The following is a 25,111-nucleotide window of genomic DNA, read 5'->3' as shown; positions in this document are numbered from 1 at the left end:
GACCTAGTGCATATCGGAATCCGTAGTGACCTTTCCAAATTATGATAGGTTGCTTACCCGATTGTACATTGTTCGAAACCATTGTGTGCGGAGTGAAACCCTAGCTCCTGACAAGGTAGGACAGGGAAACTCTACCCCTCCATAAGGGTGTTTTGGCTCTCACTTGCTTGATATGTGCTGTCATAGTGTGTCTCTACAGGTAATATGTATCAGTTTGCAAGTCTGGGCATCAGGCCTGAGGGCATCAGTATTTTGGGGGAATTAGTTTTACCTAAGGGTATCAGTTTACAGGTAGAATTTCGGGGCAAAACTCAACAAAGAGTGCAGTCATTCAGCTGTGCTCGTATCTATTCTGGTGAAACTGGGCTGAGATGCTGCCTGTTTTCTCTTTTACTAGGTAGTCTTGGAACCATAGCTTTAGAAGGCTACAATATCCCTCAAGTACACTAGACTTGTGTTGATAGACTTTGTCAGGTCAGAGATTCAATTCAAGGGCAACCAGTGTTCCTTCGCTAAGGCAAGGCAAAGAAAGGCCAGTCAGGGCTCACCGGTTCATCTGATCCGACAGTCACCAGTCACATTACCTTTGTTCAAACTCAGTCGACCGTGATGGCACAGAGTTCGGAAGAAGTTGTGGCCATGGTAGTAGCATTAAACCAGGGAATCGCCATGCAGGGTGAGACCGATGCCAAAATGCAACGCCCATCTGTGGCACCCACTCCACATCCAGTCTCGGAACCCCAATCATCTCAAACCTATGAACCCACTACTTCTAAGCTGATGAGAATGATTGAAGATCTTCAGAGAACAATGGCGGATTTAGCCTTTGGAATTTTGTCTCCATCATCAACCACATCGCCTACTAGGGATTTCACGCCAAAAGGCTCCCCAATCTTGGGATGGGCTGCATTGGAAGAAGGCCAATCTCTTGGCAACGTAGAGGCCAGTGATAAGAACAAGGTAGGGGCAGGCATTGATCCCCATGAACACCTTCTGTGGGTTGTTGAGGCTTTGAAAGCCGAAGGACTGAACAAACAGCAAGTGCTGGCAGTCGTTGCGAAGACTGTGACTGACACTTTTGTCGCTCAGGATGAGAGCATTTTGAATCAAGGGGCAAACTAGGAGAAGGGTCGTCGTACCAGAAACATTCCTTTCAGCTCTAATCATACACTCAGAAGAGATCAGCAAACCAAGTCAGCACCTGCCGACCCTTTTGCTGGTGCATCCAGCAAAAATCCACAAACCTCGAAGTACCAACCCCGAGGTCGGAGGGTCTTCCATGCCCTCTATATGCCTTTGTCCAAAGCTTTCCAAATCCTTATAGGACAAGGCCATCTCAAACCCCTTGAGCCTCAGTCTCTCTCAAATCCCCTTCCAGCTAAGCATGATGCTGCCCAGTACTGTGCCTTCCATCAACAAATCGGTCATGGCATTGACATGTGTTTTCGTCTTCGCCACGAAATACAAGATCTGATTGACAACGGGGTCATCATCGCACTAGGTCCTGCAAAGTATATCGGTACTGGATCGATGAACTTGGGGGATAATGTGATTATGTGATCGGGGGAATGAACCACCTGCGGATGGTACTCAGTTTACTCCAGACGTGGGAATGGCACGCACTGTTTTGAGCAATGTACAAATGTTTGTTACTTTACTTTCTGACTTGGGTATTGGGTCAGTTTTGTTGTGTTGTATTGAGTCAGTCTTTTTGTACTGAGTCAATTGCATTTGTCTTGATGTATCGAGTCAATCTTGTTGTGTCGGAGTCGCGTGATTTCGGGGTGTTACCTCGGACATCACTATCTTGTTTTGTGTTTGTCTTTTCTCTTTCTTTTGAGTCTATTTCTGCCTTGGAGCCAGTTGTGCCAACAGATTTGAATCAAACAGCAGTGATTTTCACACTTTTGAGTTTGTTTCTGCCTTGAAGCCAGTTGTGCCAGAAGATTTGAATGAAACGGCAGTGCTTTTCACCTACTTTTCTGTGCATTTAAATCATTGCATTGACCTAAGTTTTTCAAAACTTTTTGAACATTGTAATGAAAACAAAGAGGAAGGAATTCCTCGGGATTTGCAAAAATTTGATCAATTAAGAAAAAAAGAGGCATGCTGAGCCCTTAATGAATGAGATCATGTTTGTTAATATGAGTACTGAGAAAGATCTTGGCTTGATCCAGATTGGCCCTACATTGTCTTCAGCGCGAGCGACTAGTCGCTTTCTTAAAAGATTTCAAAAAATGTTTTGTGCCGTCCAGCGAAGACCTGTGTGGAATCGCTCTTTAGATTGTGCAGCATAGGATCGCTCTTAGCCTCGAGACTCGATCCCTTGCTTTTAAACCTTGAACTTGGATTTAGAATGTTCAACGGTCAATCACGATGTGAGGCTTGCATGGCCAGATCAGAAGTAACCCCTGAACTAGGGGCAAGAAGATCAGATGTGATCAAAGGAAGCTTGCAAAGCTGGATAAAAAGCAGCCCTTGAACTAGGGGCACAAAAAATGTCAGATGTGCTCGAAGAGTCAAAAATTAGGACATTTCTCAAGCTAACGAAGATTAGCAAGAATGCCAAATCCCAGAAGGGAAGAAAGAAGAAAGTATTGCTGAAGGACAATTGAGTTCCTATCCACAACACTGGGGGCAATTCAGACCCGGCTGGATGGACTCCTACATCATCATCGAACAACAACCATTCTCTTGGATTCAGATGGCTTCGAGATCTCAAGCTGATCAACATGGACAAAGCTACACTTTTACCCTTGAGAGGCTCGCTGAGCCGAAAACCCAGAAGGGCGACCCAGGCAAAAGTTGGAGCAAGAAAAAGAAGAAAAATGAAAAGAAAAGCAAAAAGAACAAAAAAGAAATAAAGAAAAAGAAATGAAAAATTCAGAAAAGAAAAACATAGTTCGCAAGGTTGAAAACTCAGAAAGGGCGGCCTTGGCAAAAGTTAGAGCGCAAAAGGAGAGGTTAAATACCCGAGTGTACCTTAAACCCGGAACTACGTCAGGCTTGATTCCCATCTTTGGGATACGTAGGCAACTTCATTCTGAAGTCCAGCCATAAACACTTTCAAATCGACCGTGTCCATGTAATGGTTCTGATCATCTTTGTCTTCTCCGTATCCAAGAGTTTGGTCGTGATCATCACTTTGAAGACTGATTACGGTGCACTGTGGTGCCATTCAGACAAGGGGCAACTTTCCGTTGCCGTGCGATGTCATTTAGACAAGGGGCAATTTTCCATTGTTTAGGATCTGAGATTGTGCATCTCAAGAGTAAATTCTGTGTTGGTCGAGCAGTGGTCATTTGTAAAAATAGTTTTTGAGAATTTTTAATGAGGTTGACTAATTTTCTCGAAAGTTTATTCCATTTTTTCAAAATTGGACCATTTCTTGGACTCAAAAAAGGAAAATTTTCAGTGCTCACAATTTGACTTGCATGATTTTGAATCAGAAAGTTGAACAAGTATGTTAATCTAACTTTCATGTTGGTCAAAATTGTTTTAGTAGAAAACCAAAACAAAAAAAATGGTCAAAATGATGAACTAGGGGCACAGTTGAGTCAAGCTTCTTGTCTTTTCCCTGTTGTCAACATACTTGCCCGAAAAGGGCACAACTGAAGCAAACAGCAAAGGACCGAAAGCTCTCTTATCCTCTGAGCAGCGAGATATCAAGTCAAGTGCGAAGCACGAACTGGAAAAGGAGTAGGATATTCCACTCCTTTATCTGCAAAGGTCTGGTCATATCCGAACTGGCCAAGGGCGTCATCAACCGATGTCAGCTGCAGATTTGCTACACACCCAGTTGTAGCGAAACCCTTCTATGGGAAAGTTCACTGTTGTGAGCAGAAGAAGAAGAATCTAGTGGAATGCTAGGGGCAAGAGCTCGCAACTTCCTGTTTACCCATCAACCAGCCAGGGGAGGGATAAAAAATCAGAAAGATTGAAGAGTAGAGAGATTTGCGCTGAGAGAAAAAGTGAGAAAAGGGCTTTTTCAAAAAAATAGAAATTGAGTGCCAGAGTGATGTGAGAATCACAAATTAGAAAAGGGTGGGAAACAATACCCGAAGAAACTGGCTCCCCGTGGACTGACAGGTCTCTCGTCTTTGTAACACATCTGAGTGTTGTGTGTGTGTTTTTGTTCGTCTCGTTTCTTGTTTGGAGTCGTTTCGAGTGTCAATAGATGTGTTTAGGTTGTTTTACCTTTGTTTTCCTTTGTTGAGTCGTGGTGTGCTGTGTTCAGTCATAGGCTCAATACCCGGTTAAGAACTCATTTCTTAATTTCAAAATGAATCGTTTTGTGCTTAGAGTGCTGTGTCATTCTCCACATATGTGCAAAACAAGATTTGTTCTTCCATAAAACTGCAAGGTTCAACCCAAGTTATGTGAGAACAGTAAAATCAAGACCTATCTGAAGCTATATAGGTTTTGGACTACAAAGCAAAAGAAAAGAGGGAAAATGTAGAGCATCTGAGTTTGTTTCAACCTCTGAAAGTTCCTAGATCACATTCCATATGTACCTCTTCAAGTCTTGTCAATGCTCCGAAGTATGAGTGTGCCTTTACCTCAAGCTCAATAGCAAGTCTGCTTCAAGCCAGAATGGCAATCAAAGTGGTCCCTAAGTACCATCCCCTGCCAAAGGCATCTTGGCTATGTTTGCAATGAGTTCCTAGGAGACCAACTGCGACAGTGGAAACTAGAGTTCGAATGGTTGTTGCCTAGAACGCAAAGGTTCGGGATTTTCAAGACTAAAGTCTGGTTTAAATACCCAGGGGTGTATCCCCGGCTTGAAATCTGTATGGAAGCCCCATAGGTTAAGGTAGCGGGTATGCGCCTCAATTCTGGATACTGAACCAACCTAGTCTGTCACCCCGTTGAAGAATAGGAAAAGTTGTGAATATGGTCAGGAAGAAAAGTGGCATCCAAGGTGTTCTACGTGAAGAATCCTTTTCAGCATTTCAGACCTTCGTACTATGAGTTGAAGGTAAGTGTTCAAAGAACACAAGGGAAGATCCCCGTCAGAGTAGAGCGGTTCATCGCCACTCACCCCATGAGGCGCTTGCTAAAGCGCCGCTTTGTTTATTGCATTTCTCTAAACATCATGTTCTACATTGCTTGTAACATGTATTATATCATCGCACTTATTGCATTTGCATCTTGTGCTATCTCTTATCGTTTATCCTTTTACGCTGAGCAGCGTTTAGGATCGTTGTCCCCTGGGGCTTTCTCAGGATACGTGGAACACGTTCCTGATTAGTTTGTTTTTAGGCCTCTTCTCACGATTTTAGCCTGGTTAGAGTGTTCTTTTCCTTACACGATTTCAGCGCATTTGGAATTTATCTCGGGTTGCGTTGTGCGCGCACCTGGGTGGTTTGTTTTCGGACCTCTTCTCACGATTTCAGTGTGGTTAGAGTGTTCTTTTCCTCACACGATTTCAGCGTGTTTGGAATTCATCTCGGGTTGCGTTGTGTGCGCACTTGGGCGGTTTGTTTTCAGACCTCTTCTCATGATTTCAGCGTGATTAGAGTGTTCTTTTCCTCATACGATTTCAGCGTGTTTGGAATTCATCTCGGGTTACGTTATGCGTGCACGTAGGCGGTTGTTTTCGGGCCTCTTCTTACGGTTTCAGCGTGGTTAGAATCGTTCCTTCCTCACACGATTTCAGCGTGTTTGGAATTTGTCATTCTCTTCTCACGATTTCAGCGTGGTTAGGGTCTGTTCCTTCCTCACAAGATTTTAGCATGTTTGGAATTTGTTTACCTCTTCTCACGGTTTCAGCGTGGTTAGAGTTGTTCCTTCCTCACACGATTTCAGCGTGTTTGGAATTTGTTTACCTCTTCTCACGATTTCAGCGTGGTTAGAGTCTGTTCCTTCCTCATACGATTTCAGCGTGTTTGGGATTTGTCCTTCCTCTTCTCACGATTCCAACGTGGTTGGAGTATGCTACCCCTTTTGCATTTACTGCACTACCTGTTACATCCATCGCATCATATTTATGTTATCACGCATCCATTTCTCTCGCATTGCTATGCACGATTCTAGTTGCATTGTTATGCACACTCTTTGCGTTGTCACGCACCTTCTACTTGCATTGTTATGCATACACCACTTGCGTTGTCACGCACGTTTTGCTTGCATTGTTATGCGCGCTTCGGTTGCATTGTTATGCACCCTATCCACTTGCGTTGTCACGCACATTTTGCCTGCATTGTTATGCGTGCTTCGGTTGCATTGTTATGTACCCTCTCCACTTGCATTGTCACGCACACTTTGGTTGCATTGTTATGCACCATTCCACCTGCAATGTTATGCACCGTTTCACCTGCATTGTCATGCACCATTCCACTTGCATTGTTATGCATCGTTTCACCTGCATTGTTATGCACCGTTTCACTTGCATTGTTATGCACCCTTCCACCCGCATTGTTATGCACTCTTCACTTGCGTTGTCACGCACGTTCCACCCGCATTATTATGCACCCTTCCACCTGCATTGTTATGCACTCTTCACTTGCGTTGTCACGCACGTTCCACCCACATTGTTATGCGCCCTTCCACCCGCATTGTTATGCACCCTTCCACTCGCATTGTTATGCACTCTTCATATGCGTTGTCACGCACGTTCCACCCGCATTGTTATGCACCCTTCCACTCGCATTGTTATGCACACTTCACTTGCATTGTCACGTACGTTCCAGTTGCATTGTGATGCACCTCTCCACTTGCATTGTTTTGCACACTCCACATGCGTTGTCACGCACACTCTAGTTGCATTGTTTTGCACACTTCAGTTGTATTGTTTTGCACACTTTACTTGCGTTGTCACGTACGTTACTTGCATTGCTATGCACTTTTCACTTGCATTGTTATGCACTTTTCACTTGCGTTGCTATGCACTTTTCACTTGCATTGCTATGCATATTTCCATCGGCAACATATGTGCACACGTTTATCTTGTATTGAAATTGTATCTTGATATAGCGTTGATCATATGTTCCTGTTATATTGTACTTGTCAAAATCTCTCTTTTGTGTAGGCACGATATTGTATGTACGGTTCATTTGAAGTTGGTGAAACCAGACAATATTGTATGTACGATTCATTTGAAGTTGGTGAAACCAGACGATATTGTATGTACGGTTCATTCAGAGAAGTTCCGGTTCAGTTTGACAGTTACCCTTCTCCACTCGCGTTTGACATGCGTTTGGATGTACCTTTCTCCTTTCGCGTTTGACACGCGTTTGGATGTCTTTCTCCTTTTGCGTTTGATACGCCGGGAGGTGTTTCGTTTGAGACTCCAAGTGTTCTCGGTAGTTGCTTCTAGCCTTCTCCACATGAGACACAGTGAAAATTGTATAATTTTCTTACATCCTTTCTGCATGAGTTGTAGTTTGGTTCGTGTTTGCTTACTTATGTACGAGTTTGCTGTAGCATTTCTTGGCATAACATTCTCTTGCTTAAAATGTGGCATTTATTTTGCATAATTACTTCATCATAGCTCTCTTTCCATGATCATAAGTTATGTTTGGCATCGTGCATGTCATTTGCATCTTGCCCCTGCCTGCGGGCGCATCTCTTTGTTATCTTGCCTGTTAGTCTAAGTCTTCGGCCTTGTTAAAAATGGGTCGTCTCTGGGCTTTAACATTCACTCCCGTCACTTCTTGACTTCCGAGTTCTGTCAAAGAGGGGCAACTATAGACACCCCATTTTTGACCGACCTTAAGACTCAGACGTCATCGATTGAGCGCTTGATGATCGCGCATGTTTGTGCTCGTTTCGAGTTTCCAGAGTTTTCGGCTGCGTGCCTTGCCTCCGGGCCTCTGAACTGTTTGTGTTTTGGCTCGGTTTATGGACCAAGCCTTGTTGACCTTGCCTGGAGGGAGAGAGGGGTCTGTAGACCACTTTTTTCTCCTGTAGGCTAGTTTTCGGCTTCCGGAGTCTTCGGCAGCGCACCTTATCTCGAGACCTCTTAACGTTCTCCTCTTGACTTGGTTTTTGAACCATGCCTTATTACCTCTACCTAGAGGGAAACAAAAGTCTGTAGACCACTTTTTGTGGCCGTAGACCACCTTTCCCTCGTAGACCACTTTTGGTGCCCGTAGACTAGTTTTCGAGATTTTTGGTTGCGTGCCTTAACCTGTGGACTCTTGTCTTGCATCCTTTTGGGTTTTTTTTTGGCACAAACCTTGTTTTCCTTGCTTGGAGGGTGGAATAGGGGTTGTAGACCAGTTTCTCTCCCTGAAAAGCACTTTTCCTGCCTGCCAGCCAGTTTTCTGGTCGGCCAACTAGTCTTGGTGCTCTTTGGACCACCAAAAGTGGTCGGCAGCCATGCCACCACTTTTCTTTCTTTGGGCAGACCACTCATCCCCCTTTGCCGACCACTTGGTCTCCATGCAGACCACTTTGTAGGGTTGGTCAACCAGTGCAAATAGCTGGCCGACCACTTCAATTGGTCGGCAGCTTTCCTGCAGTTTCCTGCAGATATTTTCTTGCCAGCTGTTGGGCATAGAAGGCATCCTCCATACGCTTTAGTTCAACAAGCTTATTGCATGATTTTTCTATATAAGGGAGCCTCCTCCCTCTTGCCTTAGGTTCAGAATTTTTGCTTGGAGCTATACATACACATCTATCTCTATATTTCTTCCTTTGTCTCATATTTGTGCTTGAAAGTGCTTATTCTTCACACTTTTGCACACAAACACTTAGTGAAACACCACACTCTTGTTGCTAAGGCACCTTGAAGCTGGTTTTGGTGTTTTTGGACTGCTTTTGATCTAAAAAGGTTGCTAGAGTTGCTTCCTTGAAGTTGTTCTACAAGGATAAGTCTCTAACCCCTTTAAAGCTCTGTTTTGATTAAGATTTTGGCCCTATTTGCATGGTGTTTTAGGCTTAACTTTAAACTACGAAAAGTTCTGATTTTAAGTGCTTAACATGTTTGTTTGAGGCTTCTTTGGTGTTGGGGGTGATCCACTCCTTTTTGTGCCTTATTTGGTTTTATTTTGTACCATCACTTTAGGGCCTTGAGATCACTTTCTCTTAGTCTTTTAACCACTGAAATCCAGTGGATTTCCAGTGGTAGGAATTGTGTTTTGAGGTCCCAAATAGGAGGGGGTCATCCCCTCTCCTGGTATCTTGGTTACTTGCCTTATTGGCCTCATGTTTGAGCATGTTTGTTAAGCTTGTGTTGGCTTGTTCTCAGCCTATTTTTGGCCTTATTTCGGCATGGCATACCTCTGTTTTGGTTTGGTTTGGTTTGGTCACCCCTTGCATGCTTTGGACCATCATTCTAGTATGATTTTGGCTCTACTCCAGCAAGCTTTTGTTCATGTTTTACTATGCTTAAGCTCTGTTTGATGTTGTTTTGGTCATGCATGCCTTGCTTTGTATAGCCATAGTGCATTCTAGCTCACTAGCTTTGAGTTTCCAAGCCACTAGCATGTATTGTTTGGGCTATTTGCATGATTTAGCATCATTTGATATGATATTTCAGTGCATATAGTGTTGTCGCACTTCCATGTTTGTCACTTCTTCATCATGTTTGAGAGTTGTGCTCTTATGCCTAGTTGGCGGACCAATGCATGAGCATGCATTATCTTGCTTGTCATGCCATCATTTCAGAGTATTTTGGCCACTGTTATGGAGCCTCATAGGTCTGTCCATATTTAGTTTAGGTCCATTGAGCATCGTGTTGCATGCCTCGTGTGTAACATGTTTTACTAGCTTTGATGCATTAGCTTTTAAACATGCTACACATGCATTGTCCATATGATAGAATCTTGTGCATGCATTGTATTATGTGTGTTGCATTGTGTTTGGATAGGGTGTTAATCCAAACACGAGAAACAAGGGACATTTCATACTTGAAGTGATGAAACGTGCCTCATTTCTCGGTTGCCGACGCTCTTGATCATGCATGATAGAGGTTAAGGCCCTTATATTTTCTTTGTGCATTCATTCACATTGATTGTGCAATCTTGGCTTCTCGGCCATCGTGGATTGCGATGCTCAATTGGTGGCCCGAGAGTCGAGTACCGTACTCCCTTGAGCTTAAGAAATGATAAGGAGAGTGGTTGTGCATACATACCTTGCAAATACACTGTTGTGCCCCTTCTTATTCTCTGTTGCAGCAAAATGGAGCTTGGTGGCATTTTCTGGTCAGCAGACCAGTAAAAGTGGCTGGCCGACCACTTTTTCTGGTCTGCAACAAATGCAAGTGGTCTACAACACAAATAAGTGGTCGGCAGCCTTCCTAGAAGTTCCCATGATGGAGTAGAAACTATCTGGAGCTTTGTGCAGTGTTCTGAGATCAAATGCAAACAGAGGCAAGTTGGGGCACAACGATGGATTTCCGAGTGAGGAACCAAATGCATGCATTGTTCAACTTTCCAAAACAGAGCTGAGTAGTGTAGTTTAATGCTTATTTGCCTAGCTTGAAATTGTAACTTAATTAATTTGTTAATTAGTTAAAGTGATGTAATAATTAGTTGTAGCTAGTTATTCAATTTGTTGTGTAATAGCTAGTTTAATTAGATTAATTAGATTAGTTAGCTAGCTTAGCTTAGATGTAGCTTAGCTTATTATTCGGACCATCCGTCGAGAGGGCACAACTGTTGTAATAAGTGTGCATGTGTGTGATGCATGTCTTCCAACCCCCATTTCTTCCTCCTTTTTACTTAACCGCTTTCGATGGTTAGTTTAGGGTCATTTTCAATTAGCATCATTATGCTTCGCATGCATGCATCATTCATTTGTTTTGCATGCACTGGGCTCGGCGCATCATACAAACTACATTGTATTTCAATACCGATTTAAATACATACTATCAAGTTGGATTCACATGACATCTTAAAATAGCCAAGCCTACTTAGTTGCATTTTGCATGTGTTGCATTAGGCATCTTAACATAGCTAGGATCATGAATTGATTACTAATTAGTTTCTTTTTTGGCTCGGAGTACACTGTGAGTGTTTACGCTTTAGCATCCTTGCATGTATGTAAGTGACTGCCATGATAGCATGCTTGTCATGAGGCTAACTGCTTAAGTGTTTGACTACATGAATGCCTATGGATGAAGGCTTCATTGCTTGAATTGGAACAATTCATTAAAATGTGAGTTTTAAGCCCACTTTGCGGAGGGGCAAAATCATGTTGTTTTCTAAACCCACTTGAGGGTGGCAAATCCACGACTTAGCCTACTTGAGGGTAGCAACTTCAAGCCATTTTCGAAAAACAAACATGAGATGTTTTGTTCCAAATCGAGTGATTTAGTCTATACTTGTATGTTGCGCGCATCACATGGTAAGCTAGCTAATAAACTGGAATAAGAACACTAGTGTTTTCAAAAACAACATATCATGTTAGTAAAGGCCGATCTTTGATCGAGCGAGCGGGGGTGCTCATTTCAAGACCTTCCCCTCTCGTACCCAAGTTGCCTAGTCGAGGCAACTTTGGTGATGACGGACACGTGGCCTTAGGCACGAGTCAGGGTTTCCTAAATTTTCCCAAAAATAAAATATTTAGGTGGCAACTCTAAAATCTGGCAAAGCAGTCCATGTTTGGCGCTTTTTTATTAAAATCGATTTTCCAAAACGATTTGCCAGATTTGGACCCTTTAGTGATTTATCAGTCTCACATTACACTTTATGAGATTAGATTCAGAACCGTGACATGAGTCCGAACTATAGTAGCTAAGAACTATAATTCGCGCCCTCACGCACGGAGCGAAGTTCCAGGCAATCTACAACCTGGCAGAGTGAGAAATATTATACTAATAAGGGTATAAAAATCATCATGGATATTTATTCAGGCTGAACAGAGAATCGTTTGGTACAAATAAACTATTATAATAATAGACTACAATACACAAAAATCATTTTGAATAAAAAACATATAATACAAAAATCATATAAACTAGATAATCATAACCACAGCACAGAACGGAACAGAGGGTCAATGGTTCTATAACAAACAGAGGGTCACAAAGTGACTAATCAAAGAGTCGATGGTTGTTTAAGTTCTCCAAGGCATGAGACCATCAGAGGGTCACTAAAGTGACAAATTAGAGAGACAATGGTTATTTAAGTTTCCCAAGGAGTGGGACTTTTGTGGTGGTACTTACAAAATAGTTGTTGAAAAATGAAATTAATAAACAGAATTATCTATGAGTTTCTCCTTTTAAGAAAATAGGGTTCTTTTAATAAATAACATACTTTAAAAACTAATATAATTTGCAAAACAGATTTTGCAAAAACAATTTATGATAGCTCAAAATATAACAAGACTCACCTCAAATTTGATCATTTACTTTCTGATTTCGGCTCACTCTTTCATATACATCTCGTTTGTTATTTATTTATTATTTTTTTTTCTATGATTTCATTACCATACAAACTTACCTATTTATTGGTGATAAAACCCCCCACTATGGCCCCCAAAAAATGTTACAATTCTATTTTTTTTATTATTATTATTTTCAAAGATTAAGTAAATATAGTTTGGGGTGTCACAAAAAGTCACTCATTGGTCACCTTTAAAATGAAAAAAAAAAATCCAAAAATTTTAATTTGTAAACCCCTAAAGAAAAAGTGCCTCTTTCATCAAAGACAAATAAATTAGTTTCCATTTTTTTTAGAGACAATCATACCTTTAATAACTATTTTTATATTTCAAACTTTAAAATGATATAACTTTTGATCTATATATTGGTTTTTAATAAAATTAGTAGTTTTAGAATCCTTTCATCAAAAAAAATATATATATATATAATTTTAATAAAAGTTGAAATATTGTGGAACCATTTATTATTTTGTGGGCACTTGGTCCGTAAATCCAATTTAGAATTTTCTTTGTCTAAAGATCCATACTCTAAAATACTTTGTCCGTAAGGACAAACTCCTACAAAATGATCAAACCACCCATATATATATATATATATATATATATATTGTTTCCAAACCAAACCCTAACTAGTTTCTTCCCTCTCTCACCGATCAACTCTCTCTCTTTGTTACGCACACACCGCTCAATCTCCCCTCCTCAGCCAGTGCTCCCTCCTCCACCAATCTCTTTCTTCTCTCTCTCTCTCTCTCTCTCTCTCTCTTCGTCATCTTCTCTCAGGGAACCCTAGATACCGCCTCCGATCTAAACCATAGCCTTTTCTTCCTGCCGTTGCAGTCGCCTCCGACGTTGCTCCAGGAAAGATGCTCAAGTGCCATCAACAATTACCGTCCCATCATTGGCTCCAAGCGCGACATTGTCTACGCCCTAATCGACATTGTCAGAAACCCTAATTCCCTTATGAGATCAATCAAGGACTCTCTCAAGGCCCTATTGGATTTGTTGACAAGATCGAGTGGGAGAACGAGAGAGACTGCAGTGTTAGCATTGTCAAATTTGGTGAGATGTAAATGGGAAGAGGTTTCGAAAAATCTTGGAGAAATGGGATTTTTTGGGGTTTTTGATGGAATTTGGAAAGTTGCAGAGAATGATAGTGATAAAGGGAACAACAAAGCCATTGAACTGTTGAAGATTCTCTTGATAGTATCGGTAGAGACTTGGAAGGTCTGTTCAACTTTGCCGATACATGAGGAACAATTTTGTAGATTCCATACTTGAAAGCCTTTTTCTCGATCTTGAAAGTGTAAGCAATTGGATCTTGGAACTCTATTCTGGTTAAGTGGTACTCTAGAGCCAGAAGTAGGGTTTTGAGCCATGGAAACACCTCTGTTGTAGTCGGTTGCTCTGCTGTAACTATTATTGAAGCCATTAAATCAATTACAATTGCATATACATAAAGATATACATAGCAAATACATATATCTGTATGAGAGATCTACAAGTCTCAAATAGAGAGGGCAAGAATGATGTAATTTCACATCAATATTTTGGATTTGGATGAATATCTTAAACTGATAATGGATCTCTGTGTGTAGGGTGTGTGTTCCATTTTCTTGGACTTAAACAACTTGAACAGATCATCACAACACAGATCTGTTTGATGTGCTTTGCTTGTTGTTGTTGTTGAATTTGAACAGATGGATTTTGAACAATAAAGATAGATTTTCAACAGATAGATTTGTTGTTGTTGTTGTTGTTGTTGTTGAATTTGAATTTTAATGGAAAGATAGATAAAGAGAAAAAGTTATGACACAGATAGTGTTTCAACAGATAAGAACAAAGAGAAACTTACAAAATTTGAATAGATAGAGTGAGAAACCCACACAATTTGAATAGACAAAGAAAAAATTGAACAGATAAAAAAAATAACAGATAGATATAAATTTGAACAGAGGGTCAAAAAATTTTGAATATATAGAAAATAATTTGAACAGATAGATGTAAATTTGAACAGATAGTCAAAAAAGTCAATAGATAAAAAAAGTCAACAAATAAATCAAAGAGTAAAATTAGCAACAAAATATCCTTCAAAATAAACAAAAGAACTTTTCACCAAGCTATTTCACAAATTGTGGACATTTTGCCAATAAAAAATATCTACTGGACTAATGCCCTATACCTTCCTTAGTTTGGACTTTTCAACAATTTTCTCTTTTTTTTTTTTTTTTTTTTGCTACTCTTAAATAGTTAATATTTCTCTAGGGATGTGATATTGCCATGGAAGAGTGGAAGAGTGGAAGAGCTGAATTCCTACAATGTTTGAGAATGTGAATTTTGTTGTAATAGACATTTAGGAATCATTTCCTATTCCAAGCATTGGAAACATGGGACCCAAAATCACAATTTTATTTCTCTCAATATTATTGTCATTCAAACATAGCCTTAAGAAAAAAATATACAATAAACACTTCTAAAAGGTGAACATCGTAAGAAGATTATGATTTTTTGTGGTAAAAGTTATGAATATTTGTAATGTGTTATGTAATTTTATGATAAAATTTATAATGTGTACCCTAAAATTATGAGCCGTGAAGTTACATTTTGTGATGAAAAAAGTAAATATTTTGTGATCAGAAAAGTTATAATATATTTGTGGTTTATGTAATAAAATTTGCTGATAAAACTATAAAGTTTTTTTTTTTTTTTAAACTACATTAGAGTTTATGTCAAAGAGTTCTAGTTAGTTTAAGCTTGATTTCAACATAAAATATAAAAATAAAGATTAAAATAAAGAAAATTAAGTTGAGCATAAGATATCCTAAACTAATATATTGAATTTAATAAAAAGAAAAATATATATATCTCAAATCACTACAAATATACATCATAATAAGAAAATTAATTTATGTATACACAACAATAAAATTGATTATATTAAAGTATGAATTAATCTGACAATGAAGAATTATATACATGCACACACATCAGTCATTAATTATATTAACAATAAAATTGTGAGAGTATGATTGCAGAGGCTATGAGTTAGAGTAAGAGAAGTTACATCATGCAAAAAGAAGCATTATTTTGTAGGAGGATTCCTCCGGTTCAGATTTTGGATTGAGGGTGTTGTCTGGTCCTATGAGACTTATTACAGATTTTGTTTCGTTGATCTGAACCATTTATTTTATCAAACACTTTATATATTTCGTCTACACAAAAAATTAGACCGAATTATAACTTATTCAATTTATCGCATTTTTAATGAGAAAAAAAATTATGTTTTTAAAAATAAACTATATATTTTGTTGGTGACAAACGTAACAAATTAAATAAGTTGCAGTTATCGAATCGACCTAATTTTTTTATGAATGAAATATATAAAGTGTCCGACAAAACGAATAGTTCAGATTATCAAAATAAGACTCGTCGTGGGCCCGTAGTCCAATCTAAAATTTGGACTCCTATTTTGCAGAGCTCTCGACCAAGAGGAGAGTGAAAAAATAGGTCATTATATATTTGGATGAGCCATGTGAATCCCAATTTATCAGGTAGAATGTCGTCTCAAAAGTGGTTCATACCATCTCAAAAGCTTTTAGTGTCAGCATGGCATCGACATGGAAAGAGACGAGACTAATGGGGTCACTAATAGTTTTAGAGATGGCAAACTTGTTGTCTTAAAGTATTTGCGACGGTAATGAATACTAAATGAGACGAATATTTACCGACTCAAATAAACATGTAAAAAATTTACTTTTAGCGTCCGAGCCAAATGATGTCACTAAAACAATCTGTTGCGTCAGTGTATTGTTGTTGTTAATAGACTCATGTTTCGCAAAAAAATATATTTTCCACCATTAGATATAATGACGCTTTTTTCCCATCACAAAAAATAGAATATTTTTTTGCAAAATAAATTTTTATTTGCGACGGTATTTTGACAATCGTAAATAGAGAGAGAGGGAGGGAGAGAGAGAGAGTGCTTACCCGCAGAAGGAGGACAGTCAGCGGCGTCGGTGGTGCCGGTGAAGATGGAGAGTTGGTGGTGTCGATGACGAGTTACAGGCTTGTTGATGAACCAAGATAGAATTTAGGACAAAAAGAGAACAAAACAAAGGAAAGATATATATATATATATATATCAAGTTTTAAACCGATGCCGTTTTAATTTTTTTTAATTACTTTTTGCGACGGCATACAATGTAGACGCAAAAGAAGCATGAAATAGGCAAGAGAAAGAGGCGTGCAAGGGAAATTTTGGAGCAAAAAAAAAAATGGATACAAAATTAAATAATCTTTTTGAGACCGCAAAAATCTTGTTGACGTAACTAATATATTTTTGAGACAGTATAATCTGTCGACTCAATAATAAATAGGAAGAAGATTTTTTTGGAGACAGTCCTATTTTGCCGAAGCTAATAATACATTTTTGAGTTGGCAAGTGTTCCTATCACAAATAATTCGATTCAAATAGCCCATTTTCTTGTAGTGACAATTATTATAGTGTTCCAGAACCGTGGTAATTTTTTCCTTTTGAGAATACAAAGAACCCATAAATTGTTGTTTCTCTAGAAAAAGAATTTGTATTTTACCAATAGTATTGCTTTTTAAAAAAACAATTTCCTAAAATCTCTAATCAATCTTAATGTTGTATTTGAATTATGAATTTGAATAAAAATTTAAAACGATAAAAAAAAAAATTAAAAATCACTTATATTTTATTCACATATTGCTCACATTTTTCCTTTCGTTTTTAAAATTCACAAGTCAAACGTAGCCTAAGTAAATATGTAGGAGAATTGAAAAACTTAAAAAGTGTCATACAAGGTTTCCTCCAAAGAAGATTACATAAAAAAATAATAATAAAATAAAATAAAGTAAAATAAAATTCTGAATTATATTAAAAAAGATATCAACAATTTTCAGCCATCAACTATTTCAAGAGTGGCAGTTTGTCAAGTACAATAATATACAAAGAATCAAATAAGAAGCGACATTGGAACAATTTGTATAGTGAAGAAGACCAAATGCCTCGAGATATTCGGTAAACATCAACTGTGACGAGTGAATGAGAGATTGGTGCGTTTCAACCAGCAACAATCTAAGAATACTTACATATTTACTAACAATCTTATTAATACACTCACAAGTTTTGATAAGATTAACCATCACTTGGTATGGAACCCACATCAACTTGTAAGTGTGTTAATAAGACTGTTAGTAAAATTGTTAGTATCTCTAGCTTTTTTCTTCAACCAGTCATTATGTCAATATTGGAAGCAGAACCAATGTAGAAGTCGTGTCAACCATTGAGTAGGGCGACCTAACCCAACCTTTAAATCCAATATCCTAAAGTGTTGGAATTTTTTTTGAAAACCATTAATGGTAAATTAGAAATTGATTTTTATTTAAATAAATTAGCTATTTTTTGGGTCAAAATTGAATCGGATTCGATGAAAAATTCGAACTCATTTGTGAGAACAATTGTATCTGCTCAATTGCACCTATTTAATGAAAGATATGTGTCTCTTCATCGAAAAGACACCATGACTATTCAAAGAGCCACTAATTCACCTATATAAATAGGCTTTCATTGCATTGAATTCATCTTGTGTTTTTTTCTTCTTGGGCACTTTATACTTCTTCTATAAAATAGAATTCTACATATCAAGGTTTTCCAAACTTGCAATGGTAGTGCTGTTTCTATAAGATTCGATCGTTGTATCTTGAAAAACGAACGTCCAATAAAAACTCGTGGGCACTGTAGCGGAAGATGAATTGCCTTTAAAGAAATTTTGTCCAACATAAGGCTCAATTAAATTGTTATCAATTCTATATTTATACAATCTATCTGTAAGTATTTCTGGTTCTTCATATATAGTTTGGTTTGGTTTTACTCAAACAATTTATGTTATTTTTAACTTATATATTTTATATCATTTAATAATGTATTTAATACAATTATATTTCGTGCATAAGATTTTATCGGAACAAAAGGTTTAAACATTAGGAACATAAGAGGGTAACTATAACAAAGCACCGAGGGGAAAAAAAAAATTATAAATACAAAAAAACACAGCTGCCAGAGTTATCCGTACCAATTCTAGGTAGAAGAATAATTTACTGAAAGATGAACAACACAGTGTCATGTCCAATAGAGTTATAAGGGCCTCTAACTAATTAGATTTTCAATGGCATGATATTGTTTTAAAAAAAAATATAAAAAAAAAAACAGGAGAAAAATTATACTATTTGTCTAATATTGTATATCCATATAAACACCAAAACAAGGGTTGGGTACTATGGCATTCCTATGAACATCATAATCAAGAAACCGAGAAAAACAGATTGAAATCCCCATGTTGTATCAGAGCAATTATTTATGAAATGAAGAGCATAGCACAAAAGTAACTTAGAAACACAAAAGTAATCATTTAACATCCATATTTCCAAAAGCAATCATTTAGTTGATTTAAATTACGCCAATAATAAATAACCTTGAATTGGGTGAAATGTTACACTAGTAATCGCTTTCGGAAGAGTTACATCAAAATGGACTCCAGTATATACACATATAGCACTTTGAGGAGGCACACCAATTCTCCAATAAATCTTTGCTTTTTTGTACTTTAAACGTTTGTTTGATTGTGTGGAATTTTCTTATCCTTTTTACTCTTTTTTCCCCATGGTGTGAGCTTGCCAAGTGGGTTTGTGGATGCATGTACCGTTGACATGGCGAATATGAATATCAGGTATCATATCTCGAAGACATAACTTGTTGAATGTGACAATAGGGCTATGCATTTTTGCTACAATGGATCATTCTAAGCAAGAAATGCAAGAAGAACTGAAAACCTAGTTTCAAAAAAATTATCGTTTTATCTAAAGTTGCATAAAATAACATGTTCAAGGCTTGAATTGATGTTCGGAAACAAGAATTGATGATCCATATAATTACGAATAGAGCAAGGTGTGACAACTAGTTACACAAAGTATAATACAATGCTTTAAAAACAAAAAACAAAAAAACAAAACATTATTGTTTGGCAGCAAAATGCGGCACAACCTTGTGTGATCTCTATGTGAAGTTTATGCAAATGTCTTAACTCATGTTGATCATTGATATTATGGACAATTCACGAAAAAAATGCTTCCAAAAACATTTATCTCACGCGGGAAAACTCAATAATGAAATGACAAAAGCATTTCTAGGAAGTAATGGTTCAATTGCCAAAAACATGATCGAATCGCCATGAAATGGCACAACCATATTTGTATAACCAACATCAAGAAGAAATAATAAGGAGAACTTACATATAGGTCTTAATAAGTGGACTTATTATCCAATAAGTTTTGTAAGAATTAATAGTGCTTTTTATCAAATACTATTAAAAAAATATCACTAATTGTTAATTTTCAATAACAGTTTGAAAATTTTGTTATAAAAATGTTACTAATTATAAATTTTAGCGACAGTTTAAAAAAATCATCACAAAAATGGTCACAAATTTTTAACTTTCAACAATAGTTTGAATAATTTGTCACAGAAAACGTCACTAATTATAAATTTTAATGACAATAATTTATAAAAATTGTGACAAAAAAAGTCATTAATAGTCAATTTTTAGAGACATACAAAAATTATCACAAAAATTTAATTATAGCGATAATTTTACTAAGACTTTTCAAGAAAATTTGATAGGAATTAAATTTAATTATTATGACCTATCGATAGCTTTCTCTAATAATAAAAGAAAGTGGTATTCGGCAAATTCATACCTTTAAGGAGAGAAGAGATAATAATGCTGAAGAATGTTCAAGCCCATCAAACCCAATATCATAAGCAATGCTCCCATCTGGTTTAAACAGCCCAAAATTTAAGGAGAGAAGAGATAATAATGCTGAAGAATGTTCAAGCCCATCAAACCCAACATCATAAGCAATGCTCCCATGTGGTTTAAACAGCCCAAAATTTCTCTCAGAGGTTGGTAGGGGCTTCCCCTTTTTCTTCAATAGCCTCTTATGCAAATTATAGTTATAAGTAAGGGTAAAATCGGTTCAGTTCGGTCTTTTTTTTTTTTTTTTTTTTTTTTTTTTTTTTTTTGTAGATTCTGAGCTGAACCGAAGTAATCAGTTTTCTTTTCTTTTTTTTTTTTTTTTCTTTTTTTTGAAACCAAACAGACCACAATACACCTGTAAACTGAACCAAACCATTTTATGCGGTTTCAATGCTACAGTTTTAGGCCTCACAATTTGGGCCTATTTTTATCCATTAAAAAAATGGATTTGGGCCTTGCAAGCTAAAATCCAACAACACTAAAGCATAATTTTTACATCTACCTACTTTAAATTGGGCATTATTTACCCCTAAAAAAAAAAATTTGAATTGGACTTTGAAATCCTTGTCCAGTAAGATATATATATATATATATATATATGTATATATAAAAAAAAATGCGTCTAACATGGGAACAAGCATCAAACATATCCAACAAAGCAAATATACCAAAATATATCAAAATAAATTTAGCAACTATATTTCTGTTCAAAACAAATAGGAACCATATATCAAGTCTTTTTTGTCTGTTCAAAACTAAGGCCAAGTTTGGGAAGACTAAAAAAGTGTACTTTTTGTCTTTTTGGACTAAAAAATTGAGGTTGAAAATATAGATGTTTGGGTTAACTTTTTGACTTTTTATTGAAAAATGTGTAATAAAAAATTGTAAAAATTGATTTGTAAGGAAAAATTTGAATTGGGAGTTGTGCAGCCGTAATTGTTGACTTTTGGTGAATAGTGTTAACTTTTTAACTTTTTGAGTAACTTTTTGACTTTTTGACTTTTTTGAAAGTACCCAAACTTGGCCTAAATAAGAATCACGTATCCATAACCAAATATTGCAACCTATTAATATTAAAAACTGAAAATAAAATGTATATAGAGTACGCATTTTCCAACCAACCAAGCAAAAGGGGTCTGCCAACATAAATAAATAACATTATTATCATCATAATTGAATTTAACATAAAAAAAATCTAAATGAATTATGCAATTTCTTACCTTTCTGACCATTAATACTCAATCTCAAAAATCAAAAATTGAAAATATTAAAACTTGACATATTTTCGAACTAACAAAACAAAAGAAGTCCTGCAAAAATAATAAAAATATTCTAATAAGAATTGAATTAACATAAATAAATAAAATAATTAGATCAAATATTCAGCTTGTTACCATTGCTTTCTAACATCAATCAATGATGTTGACATCCATGTTGCTTGATCCTTCCATAAGCACTAAAATAAATAAATCAATCAAATGTTAAACATATAACTCTCATAAAATATAAAGAAAGAAAATAAGATATATTTATTAATCAAGGATTGTACCAGATTCAATCTCTTTCAATTCATCCAATTGATTTCTAAAACTGATTTGAGATGGGGAACACAACTAATTTTGTGTAGAAATGAGAGCCTCTACCGTGATGGGTAATGAGAGCTATGGAATGGATTAAACACACAGCCTCCCGTGCTAAAAGCAGATTCTAAGGCAACCATAGACAGGAGGATAGGTATAACATCCTAAGCTATGAGAGAGAGGATGTGATGCTTAGTGGAATTAGCCTTCCACCAACCCAAGATATTAAAATCATCATTAACTTCTTCACAATCATCCACCAAAAACCTCTCCAACTCAGATTTGTTAACCATGTTGCTTTGTTTCTCCAAACGCATCTTATACTTCTTTCTTCAAACGCATCTTATACTTGGATTTCATTTTTTCCCCACAGTTTGTATTTTCACACTACCATTTTGAACATTCAAAGCATACCAATCATATAATTGTGTCAACTTATTTTTTAATTATATCACCAAATCAACATGCTTAGGTTCATAAATTTCTTGCAAGCACCGTTGAATATAATTTGGAAAATCTAAGAAATCCCCTAAATATTGATTTGTGATTATGTATCAATTTTAAGTACTAAATAACAATCTCAATCAAACAATCAAGACAAATCGACACAATTATTTTAACGTGAAAAAATCACAATTTGAGCGCCTCCAATTGTGATAAAAAAAAATACGGGCAAAAGCCATAAAACAATCCACTAAGAAGATATAAAGGAATTACACAAGTGTACTCTCAATTACCTAGCGAATCCATGACCGAACCAAACTGACCCCTATGTGCCTCTTCCAGCCCTATCTTCACCTCGGAATTGTCTTGCCCAACGTTGAATCCACAATGCCAATGTTGAATCCACGACGATGAGCTACTCCAGAATCCACCAAAGCTTCAGGCCCAAATTCCATGGAATCCACCGAAGAACAACTCTCTCTTTTTTTAATAAACCAAACTAAACAAACCCTTTGATATAATTCACTCAATTCATGATTAAACTCTCATAGATATCAAAAGAAAACAAGCAAAGAATCTCCAGATGAAAACCCTAATACCAAAGAAGAAAATTTGGAAGTCATACCCTAAAATCGGATTAAAACACATATTTATAGAAAACAGATCCGCGATTTCCGCTCGAGCGCAAGAATGGCCGCTCGAGCGGAAAGAAACAACTTCCAGTACTTTTGTAGATGAGTGAAACTTCTGAAAGATCGCGATCTCCGCTTGTACGCAAGAATGGCCGCTCGAGCAGACAAACAACTTCGACTACAATTTTACTTTTTGCTTCCAGGGTGCTGCCCTCGACCCCGCCTGGACGCTACTTCGGACCCGCCAAGGGGCGCTGCCCCTTGGACCCTCGCGAGCTGACCGGGTAGCTTGATCCCCGACATAGTCAGTGAAGTTACAAACCTAATATGATTAAGATCACAAACTCCTTTGCATAGGCACAATTCGGGTTGAATTCGCATCTAAAACCTCATAGCCTCACTTAAATAAAAGATCGAATAAAATTACAACTAAAAAGAGTTTTGTTTAACGAGATTGCCAAGAATAAAAACCTAACATAATTGAGTTTGTAACGGAAATCAATAACAATCGCAACACACAATAACAAATTAATCTTGTCAAATTTACCCCAATACTTATAAAACTTAGAACTCACGCCACGTGCCATTAAAGGCAAACTTACATCTTCATTCTCACACAATTCAATGATTACAGTTTTTATCAACATAATCTCATTAAAAAATACATTGCAAGTGATATATAAAGAACCCGAAAAACATAATGTGGCATTGTAAAACAATTTTAGAAACTTAACATACAACCTCGCCTTCTTCCAATCATGTTTTGTAGGTGGCCAGATTGTCTTTCTTCTCTATTTTCCTTTCCTATTATTACTTAAAAGCAACTTCATCCTCTTCACCAATGTCACCAACTTCTCCCTCCTCACCAACCTCATCAATCTCACCAACCTCACCAACCTCATCAATCTCACCAACCTCACCAATCTCACCAGCCTCACCAACCTTATCCTCTCTAAGATTCGAGCAGAAGTGGGTATCATAATCATCTAACCGCTAGAAAGCCTTTTGAAATTGTATAGTCCGTTCTAACATGAAATACGTAGAGTTCCACCTGGTAACCACATCCAAACAAGGTTTACCATTAAACTCAATGCCCTCTTTTTCAATACATAATTTAAACTTAGTCATTATAGATGGAGAGGACCTCACAAATTTTATAACATGCCAAATCCTTGTTATGGAATCATCAATTTATTACAATCCCTCATAAACAATTAGATTCAATATGTGAGCACAACTCCTCACATGTAAAAGGTTATGCTCTAATATGGTGTTATTTCTTCTCTTCGTCTTTTGCTTTAAAAAGTTAATAAGACCATTATTTGAGCTTGCATTATCAACCATGATTGTAAGAAATTTATCAATTCCCCATGCCACCAACCAATCCCTAATCACTTTGTCAAGTGTGTCACCTTTGTGATTTGGAAACTACACAAAAGTTTAGAATTTTTTTATGAAGTTTCGAATCACAATCAATAAAATGTGCAATGAGACACATATAATTCAAGTTTTGCACGGATATCCAAGTGTTTGTGGTAAGACATAGTCGTTGACCTCTAAGTGCATTCTTCAAAGCCTTCTTCTCACTTACTAAGGACAATTCATCTATTATTATCATTTCTGCGAAGGCCTTTCTACACGCATCAACAATAAAGTTTACAGCCACAGGATTACTAACTGTTTCCCCATGACCAATTTCATTTTTTAGTTTAAAAGCTAGTGTAGTTTGCTTCTTATCTTCCCTTACGGGATACTTATTACACTTTGATTATTTATGAGCTTGCATTGTTGTCCCATTAATTTTTGAATCACATGCATAAGTTGTACCACAATAATTGCAAGAGGCCCTAGGTCTTTTACAAAATTCACGCTTCAATTTTGTGAAATGATCCCAAACCAAAGATCTTTCTCTTTTACCCTTGACACTGTTAGACTGATTTTTGTGCTTTCATTCTCATTTTCTTGCACTGTAGGTTGTTGAGTAATGATTTCACTGGGCCCTTGTGTAGGGGAAACTAAATAATCCATCAAAACATAATAACAATAAGAAATAATTGATTTATCAAAAACAAAAAAAGAAGTAATATTAACTAATGAAATGATAATAATAACAAAAACAAATTTTAACTAATAGAAAAATACATTGTCAAAGGTTTTTTTAATAATAATAAGAATAACAAGAACAGGAACAAATTTTGACTAACATAAATTAAACCATCTATCGAAACATAATAACTAACATAAAAAATCAATCCTCCTACAAATTGAAAAAATATAGTACCACCAGTAA

At 36.9% G+C, this 25,111-nt stretch overlaps 1 protein-coding gene across 1 annotated transcript in view; it reads left to right on the top strand.

Annotated features, from left to right (window-relative positions):
• LOC145823999 (uncharacterized) overlaps positions 1–14,661 on the top strand; it is a 33,496-nt gene extending 18,835 nt beyond the window's left edge. The window contains exons 2-3 of the mRNA XM_082923583.1: positions 13,168–13,554; positions 14,593–14,661. Of these exons, the coding sequence (XP_082779709.1) occupies positions 13,168–13,554; positions 14,593–14,661 (456 nt within the window). The remainder of the gene's footprint in view (positions 1–13,167; positions 13,555–14,592) is intronic.
• The last annotated feature ends 10,450 nt before the right edge of the window (positions 14,662–25,111 follow it).

Source organism: Camellia sinensis, chromosome 4 (genome assembly GCF_055761805.1).
Source record: "Camellia sinensis isolate YWXY chromosome 4, ASM5576180v1, whole genome shotgun sequence".
NCBI lineage: Eukaryota > Viridiplantae > Streptophyta > Magnoliopsida > Ericales > Theaceae > Camellia > Camellia sinensis.
This window is presented reverse-complemented; position numbering and strand designations above follow the sequence as displayed.